Source organism: Brachionichthys hirsutus, chromosome 15, assembly GCF_040956055.1.
Source record: "Brachionichthys hirsutus isolate HB-005 chromosome 15, CSIRO-AGI_Bhir_v1, whole genome shotgun sequence".
In the NCBI taxonomy this organism is placed as follows: domain Eukaryota; kingdom Metazoa; phylum Chordata; class Actinopteri; order Lophiiformes; family Brachionichthyidae; genus Brachionichthys; species Brachionichthys hirsutus.
The window spans coordinates 13,192,814-13,200,916 of record NC_090911.1 but is presented as its reverse complement, the minus strand read 5'-3'; the positions used below and the strand labels follow the sequence as shown (position 1 = coordinate 13,200,916).

Here is an 8,103-nt window from a genome sequence, read left to right as displayed (position 1 = left end):
TCCTCTCGTCTCCTCTCCTCTCGCCTCCTCTCTTCGCTTCTCCAGCACGAACAGGCTGAGTTCTGACTGTTACTCCCTCAGAGTTCAATCAAGGATCCACGTCATTCTTTGGTTTTTACAGCCATTTATTTGGACAACAGGTCTTGAGCTTGTCCCAATACTGTCATATGATGCCCAAACAATGCCGTCAGAACTAAAACAAGATAAAATATAAAATACATAAATTAACTTACGGATTAGAACTGACATAAAATGACATAAATGCGCATTAAACAAATATGCACAAACATAAAATCACAGGCTTAACGATTGGCTTCACATGGCACTCACATAAACACTAATTAACACATAAAAGCAAAGAAACTGTACCTCATTGGCCACATAGACTCCAAAGGAATAAAGATGAGGTTTAACGACTTCTTAAAGGGATTACTTTCTAACAATTTCTTTGTCCAGTTCTGCTTGCCCCTTTGCAGACATCGACAGTCACGCGCCCAGTCTTGCTCACGGAGCGCGCCAATAATCTCATCCCGTGGGGGTGCAGGAACACGCGGAACTAAATTTTGGTTCCCCCCTTAATTCTATCTTTATAATGAAAATTGATTACATAAATATTAGAGATACATTGGATGGCAGCTACACTTGGTCATTTTATAAGTAGCTCGCGTGCTGAAAAAGTGTGGGCACCCCTGTTCTATTCTATTCCATGGAGGGAAGGCGCTGGTGTATACAGAATGGCCACTAGATGGGGGCAGAGGACAATTTATTATGCCAATACCAGGGATTGAGGACAGAATATGACACAGTTCATGACGTTCCTGTTCAAAAGCATTTCTACATCGACATCATGTGAAGCATCCCTGGGTGGCGTTACCCCCCCGGATAACACTCCACCAGCCTGTCACACACTATGGCTTCCATACCTGCCTCCGGTTAGCCTCGCTCGACCCACGGGCTCGTTGATTGGCTCGTGCCTCGTGAGGAAATCTCGCCTTTTATAGTGAACGGAGCGTCGTGCGGATCGTTTCCGGGTTCCCGCACCGCCGGGAGACACCTGGACTACTGCGGACACGCCAGAGCCCGGACGCACGGTATCGATCGGCTATCACTGAAGGTGAGGAGTGTTCAGGGTAGGGCGGGGGGGCTGCTGTGGATCGGGGTGGGGGGGGGGGGGGGGTGTATTCAGATCGCTGATGAGACATGTCAAGTCCCGCAGACACACCAGAAAAAGAATAGAACGTACGCCATGTCTTTATATGGTTTATACGTTTAATAACCCTAACGTGACGTCACGGCGGCCACGGGTGGTTCTGCTGTGGGAGCAGATTATTGGACTTGTAAACAGCCAGGTAGGCTACGTGTACTTCTGCTAAAGTTAAAGCTACGATCAGTGTATAAATACACAACATGTACTTCTTCTGTATGTGCATCAGTGTGTTGAATAACAAAGTCAAACTAGGTCCGATTAAACAGATCAATAATGCAGGGTTACTCCATGAAGCAGACCCAGTAATCGATTACTCTTGACATTTTATAGGTAACACAAACGTCTCTCTTTTATTGACAAAAGAACATGTCCTACTTTGGGGGGCGCCTTTAGTCGCATCTCCCTAAATTAGGGTCATTAATGAGTAAAATATTGATGAGTCCACCTGCAGTTTTAACCCAGAATCAGAAACCATTATTGATTACATTGATGAGCCAACAGGATCTAATGTTTTGCTCCTGGAGGTCGAGGTTGCTACGCTGAGAAAAGCAACCGTCCTCGTGCTGAATCCAGAGGCTGTTTCTCAATGTGGGACAAGCACTGGGTTGGGGGGTGGGCGGGCACACTGGTGATGTCACAGATGATCTATATCACTAGTGTGTAAGCGATGCATCCTTTAAATAGCAGTAAAAACTACTGCGAGCTGCTTCTGGTTACCTCCTGCTGCCCACACATCTTTTAACATGGACACGGGAGGACCTACGTCTGGAACAAAAGCACGGGTGTGAAGACCCCCCGTCAGCGGGACACTAACGGGGGGGGGGGGGGGGGGGGTTAGTCAGCAATCTGTTGTTTTCTAACTATTTAGGTAACCTCTTTGGTCATATTGTGTTTCAAATATTTTTATGGTCAGGGTAGACACGGTTCCTCAGTTTAGATACACCTGTTGAAAAATATGTGAACGGTCAAACAAAATACTTCTCAAATGTTTAGTAAAGTTTTATTTTTTTACATCGTAGAGTACTTTATTCAGTCAATGAACAATTTTACAAAATACAATGTTTAAAATAACAAACATCAAAGTCTGACTTGTCAACTGAAGAAGTCTGTGTTACCTATAAAATGTCAAGAGTAATCGATTACTGGGACTTTAACTTGTAGGCAGGTGAACTTCGTCACCATCCATCAGGCAGCAGCTTCAGACGAGCCCGAGTCGGGTCGAAGCCGTCGTTGACGTCGAGCAGAGTCCAAGGAAGCGATTCAACGACGACACGTTTACAAGAGTTCGCTGTAAATAGAGACGTTCTGTGTTCAGAAGGTGAATCTGAATTAGTTTCTGCAGCGTCTGCATCGCTTCCGGTTTGAAAACGACAAACTTTCAGCGATGTCATCACTTCCTCTTTTTGTTGTTTTGGATGCTGATCCCAGTTCAGTTTGTGGAATCAAATCTCTTTCAGAATGAAAATCAGAAAAGGAGTTAAACCTTCACGCGAATATTCAGTAACGTCACATTGAAAATCTGTTTTTTGATGCATCGTTTAAATCTAGATTTGAAATTGAACCGGATTTGATACAAAGCCACATTCTGGGGAGAAATCGAGTCTGAACCTTTGTTGGTCCAGATGATCTGGTCTAGATCAGTGATTGGTGCTCGATTATCTGTTCTGGAACATCCCAAATGAAAGTAGCGTGCGACTGATGTCCTTGGTTTCAGGATGGGGAACCTAATCAAGGTTTTAACCAGAGACATTGATAACGGCGGGAACTTCTTCCTGGACTTTGAGAGTAAGTCACAGACGTGCAGCTCTGTTACCTTGCTTCTTCAGACTCACTTCCAACTCTCTGCAGACGCTCAGCCCACAGAGCCGGAGACGGTGGTGTGGGAGAAGGTGAACCAGGTGCTGACGGAGGCTCGGGTTGTCCTCGATCACCTGCAGAACTACAGCGGAGCAGGAGAAGAAATACGACAGGTAAGTGCTGTTACTCGAGTCACCAGAGTCACCGGTATGATGGTGCAGTGGGTAGCGCTGTCACCTCACAGCAACAAGGTTATGGGCTCAATCACTTCTGTGTGGAAGTTGTACGTTCTCCCAGTATCGTGCGGGTTTTCTCCGGTTTCCTCCAAAAACGTGAACGTTAGGTGAATTGATCACTCCAAATGTTCTGCAGGTATGATTGTTTGTGAGTGGCCCCGTGATGAGCTGGCGTCTCATCCGGGGTGTACCCCGCCTCTCGTCCGACCCACAAGGAGGATGAAGTGGCTGAACTTGCTGCACATCTGTCTTTAGGCCATCCAGAGTCCTGGTGTTCCTGGTGTTCAGGAGAAGGCCTGGTCCGCCGTGGTTCCTCTGGTCACCAAACTGAAAACCTTCTACGACTTCTCCCAGAGGCTCGGTAATAAACCGCAACCATTCGGGGCCCCGTTTGTCAGTGGCTAGCGGTGTTGCGGCTAACGCTATGAAAAGCTCTCCGTGAACGACAATGGTGCTGGCTGAAGATTGCTAATGTCAGCTGCAGCTGCAGAGAGATCTATTAGGTCTTGACCAGAACCAGAACCAGAACCAGAATCAGTTCATTGACATTGTCAATGAGGGTTCAGACTAGGAATCTTTCTCAGTGCAACATGTAACCGGTAACCAGGTATTTCTCTCGTAAAAATCTGAATGTACAATAAATTGTCTCACCTCTGGTCAATGAAATGTTCCTCAGGGCTCTTTTGATGACACGCCATTGAGTATTGATTTTAAATCAGCAGGTTTGATCTCTGCTGACACCTTCACATTGCAGCTGTAGTGAACATCACAGCCACTAGATGGCGCTAGCACAAACCTGAACCCTGATTCCTCCTTCCATCAGAGTCCAGTCTGCGATGTCTCCTGGATGTCCTCACCAGCTCCACCTCGACTCCCACTCAGCATCTGGAGCAGAAACAAGCTCTAGCTCGTCAATTCGCTCACATCCTGCACTTCACGCTGCGTTTTGACGAGCTCAAGGTCTGCTCCTCTTCTTCACCTCTGCTCCTCTTCCTCACCTCTCTTACCGTTTCATGTGGGTTCTGTCAGTTCTTTACTTTACATCAACACTGTGCATCCTATATTAACCCTTCCTCTACCGTTTCCTTCATGTGGCCGTTCCAGATGAGCAACCCGGCCATCCAAAACGATTTCAGTTACTATCGCCGAACCATCAGCCGCATGCGGATAAACAACCCGACTGTGAGTCCAACAGACCCTTCCGGGACACATTTACAGATCGACCTTTAAGAAAAGTTGTCTTTCAGGCTGATGCAGGAAACGAGGTCAATAACGAGCTGGCCAATCGGATGTCCCTGTTCTATGCCACTGCCACACCGATGCTGAAGACGTTAAGCGACGCAACCTCAAAGTTTGTCTCAGATGTGAGTCCATCCATAGTTCGAGAGTACTTTTGAAGTGAATGAAGTTTCAATTGAAAGAAGCTCACTCATTCAACAAGAATTTACCTTCATACATGTTTGGATTTCTTGGTTGCTGGAACAAACACCAACAAACAATAGTCATCGGGTCAGTGGCCCCCCCAGGCCCCACCCCTGGATCTTCCCATGCAATAAAAAGATCCGCTCAGCTTATGTGCAAATATGACCTATAGACTCCTGCACTGGTAAAGCATGCAAAAAAATGAAATGATATAAATAATGGTGTAAAAAGTACTTAATTTCCAATACTTGAAGTATATTTGACTGGTTCCTCATCATGTGAACTTCTGCTTGAGTAATAGTGCAGTAAAACCTCAACATACGAGTGTTCAGAGACACGAGCAACACTTTGCTTTGACACATGAGAATACATTTGAGATACGAGTAACCTCCAGATGGTGGCGCTAGCCGTCTGAGCGCTACTAGCTAGCTTCACTGGTTCGGTCCAGGTGTTGTCCACCTTCCGTCCTCATCTCCTGCACATCTCCGTGGTGTTTCCAGTATTGACCTGATTCTGACTGTATCTGTGAGTATTCCTGATCAGTGATGGTGAGGATGGCAGTGAAGAAAAGTCGATGATGATGATGGAGATGAAGAATGAAATTATGCATCAACATGACTGTGGCGTCCGTAAGTGATGGGACACACCAGTACAAGCGGAGTACATGGACGTGTACAATCCTGAAACAGAAGGATGCTGTCAAGAACACAAAGCCTTCCGAGGCAGAACGACTATGTCTAAGTTTATTTACGAGTACCTGTAAGGTACAATTACTGCATGTAGTGTTACATGCCGCCCGGTTCTTTTTCCAGTACTTCTTTGTCTTGGGGCTTTCCCTTAAATCTATCTTAATATTTTCTCCATCAGAGATTGGTTGGATTTTTACATGCTTGCTCGATTTTTGTGTTTATTGTATCAAACGATATTGTTCTTTTGTCATCATCAGAATCCAGAGGTGCCGATTGAAAACACAACCGACTGCCTGAGTACAATGGCCAGTGTTTGTAAAGTCATGCTGGAAACGCCGTGAGTCTTGGCCTGTTCCTGAACGCATCACAGCCAACATTCGTCTTGTACTCTTCCCCACCTCTACTCCTTTGTAGCTCCTCTTCTACCTTCTAATCTCCCTAACTCTTCCTTAACCTCCACTGTGTGTGTGTAGGGAGTACCGCAGTCGTTTCACCAGTGAGGAGACCGTGTTGTTCTGCCTCCGTGTGATGGTCGGCGTCATCATCCTGTACGACCATGTTCACCCAGCTGGCGCCTTCGTGAAAACCTCCAACATAGACGTAACACATTTATCAATATCTTAATGTCCACAAACAGACAAGAGCAGCAGGACACAATTAAGGAAGGTGCTGCAAGATGCATCACAGACCACTAGGTCCACTAGAGCGGTAGGAACAGTCACATAAGACATGCAGCATTTGACATTATAGCTGCTTTCTGCCAAATGATGGAGACTAGTTTAAAAAAAACAAATTAAATGACTGCATTCAGCTCGTATGAAAAAGGCCAAAAGCTCCAGAAATGTTTTACAGACCAAGAAACTTTACATTAGCATGATTAGATGACTGATTTCACATTGCATGGTGAACTGCTCCTTTCTTTTAAAAACCCTGATGGAGTCTTCGTTTCTCATTTACTAACTCATCATGCAAAGCATATTTAAACTATTGTACAAATCTGTCACCACATTCTAAAATTCCTAATTTTCAGATGAAAGGATGCATCAGATTGCTGAAGGAACAGCCTCCGATCAGTGTGGAGGGATTGCTCAACGCTCTCAGGTCCTACGCTCCACAAACACATCACATATAACGACAGAGATCGACAATGTTTGCCGTGTAGACGCTTGAATTATGTTCTAATGATCATTTTTCGACAGGTATACGACCAAACATCTGAATGACGAGTCTACCTCCAAGCAGATCAAAAACATGCTGCAGCCGAATTAACTCAATACTTTGGAAAATGGTCCAGATTTCTGTAAAACACAAAAACAACTACTGAACAAACGTGTCGCTCGTATTTCTGTTTAACCTTGTTTTTTACTCGTTTTAGTAGAAGTGTTTTATATTGTGTATCCGAACGCTGCTATGCTCAACCTGCATTCACGTCATATCAGATTAGCCAAGTCAGTTTCAAATGCATCAGACTTCCACAAAATGATTCCAGTAATTGATCCGCGTGTGAAGTAGATAATCAGGTATCAGTTTCAGTGTGGAAGACGAATGGGATCTAATAGCTCAGACAAAAACTGGTACCCGAGTAGCGCGTCAACTCCAAATACAAAAACAGCTGATCACATAAAAGCTGACAGCCATTCTTGAAAACTATATTCAGTGGAAGTAAACTCATTTTATTACTAGTCATGTAGTAATAAAATCCTGGACCATGTTCAGGATTTTAAGCTTGATCACATTCTTAAGAGGGTTAGGGCAGGAGTCGTATGGACCGAGTCGACGACTGAATTCTCTAGTTGGTGTGAAATGTGTCTGAAGGTGACATGGTGGAGTAGTGAGTAGCGCAGTCACCTCAGAGCAGGACGTTTCTGGGTTTGGATGTTCCGTGGGTTCTCTCCGGTTTCCTTCCGCCAGCTGAGATAGCCTCCAGCAACTCCTGCAACCCGCAAGGTGGATAAAGCAGCTGCAACGACACCAACTCATCAACGCACAGCAACTGCAGCCGGCTCTGCAGGTGATCAATATCTGATGTGACGTGGATGCAGCTTTGGCAGGTTTCAAACAGCACACGTGTATTATTACAGCTCTACCAGTCTCCTCTTCAAGAACCTCCTCTAAATATTTGTTAGAACCCAGGTATTTTGATGCTGAAAGAACCTGAGTCATGATCGAGCAGGAAAATGTGGACAGAAAGTCTGAATGAACCTTGGAGCATTGTGCGACCTTAGTACAGAACACAAACAAGCCCCCTGAATGGTCATTCTGGTCCCAACATTCATCCCAATCCTTCCAGATCACCTGTAAAACCAGAACAAATCATGTCTTCAGATGGAAACCAGACAAAAACAAACCAGTTCTCATAGAAAACAGATAATTATGAGAAAATGTCAATCGCTCCTGTGAGTCGACACAGGAGGCGGTCCCAAACATTTCTGCAGAATGAATCGAGAGCATGTGATTCCGCTGTAACCTGTGGACAGAGGCTACCCGTTATATAAGCTGTTTGTGGGGGGGGTGGGTGCTGGTATGGGAAGAACCTGCAGTCTGGAATCTTTGTACTACGCTACGCCACGAGTCTTTGTATGGAACTGTTGCCAAATAAAGTTTACATTTTTAAGAAAAGAGACTTTCACAACAATCTGTGTGAGTCTAATGGGTGAAAGGACTTTTTCCATGCTTTTCAAATGTAAATGCTTCTAGGCTTTTTGGGTAGCGGCTGGAGGTCACTGTTAAGACGTATCTTTCCATAACAAGT

General features: G+C 45.1%; 1 protein-coding gene across 1 annotated transcript; it reads left to right on the top strand.

Annotated features, from left to right (window-relative positions):
- The first annotated feature begins 1,048 nt into the window (after positions 1-1,048).
- Positions 1,049-7,924, top strand: fam49ba (family with sequence similarity 49 member Ba). Its single transcript, XM_068748363.1, has 11 exons — positions 1,049-1,114; positions 2,922-2,992; positions 3,056-3,177; positions 3,496-3,601; positions 4,064-4,200; positions 4,345-4,422; positions 4,488-4,604; positions 5,609-5,688; positions 5,825-5,951; positions 6,382-6,452; positions 6,551-7,924. The coding sequence occupies exons 2-11, from the start codon at positions 2,923-2,925 to the stop codon at positions 6,618-6,620; spliced, it is 978 nt and encodes a 325-aa protein (XP_068604464.1). The 5' UTR covers positions 1,049-1,114; position 2,922; the 3' UTR covers positions 6,621-7,924.
- The last annotated feature ends 179 nt before the right edge of the window (positions 7,925-8,103 follow it).

Coding starts and splice junctions, on each gene's coding strand:
- fam49ba (XM_068748363.1), top strand. CDS start 2,923: ATGGGGAACCTAATCAAGGTTTTAACCAGAGACATTGATAACGGCGGG. Junction 4,201..4,344: donor TGCGTTTTGACGAGCTCAAG/GTCTGCTCCTCT, acceptor TGGCCGTTCCAG/ATGAGCAACCCGGCCATCCA. Junction 5,689..5,824: donor AAAGTCATGCTGGAAACGCC/GTGAGTCTTGGC, acceptor GTGTGTGTGTAG/GGAGTACCGCAGTCGTTTCA.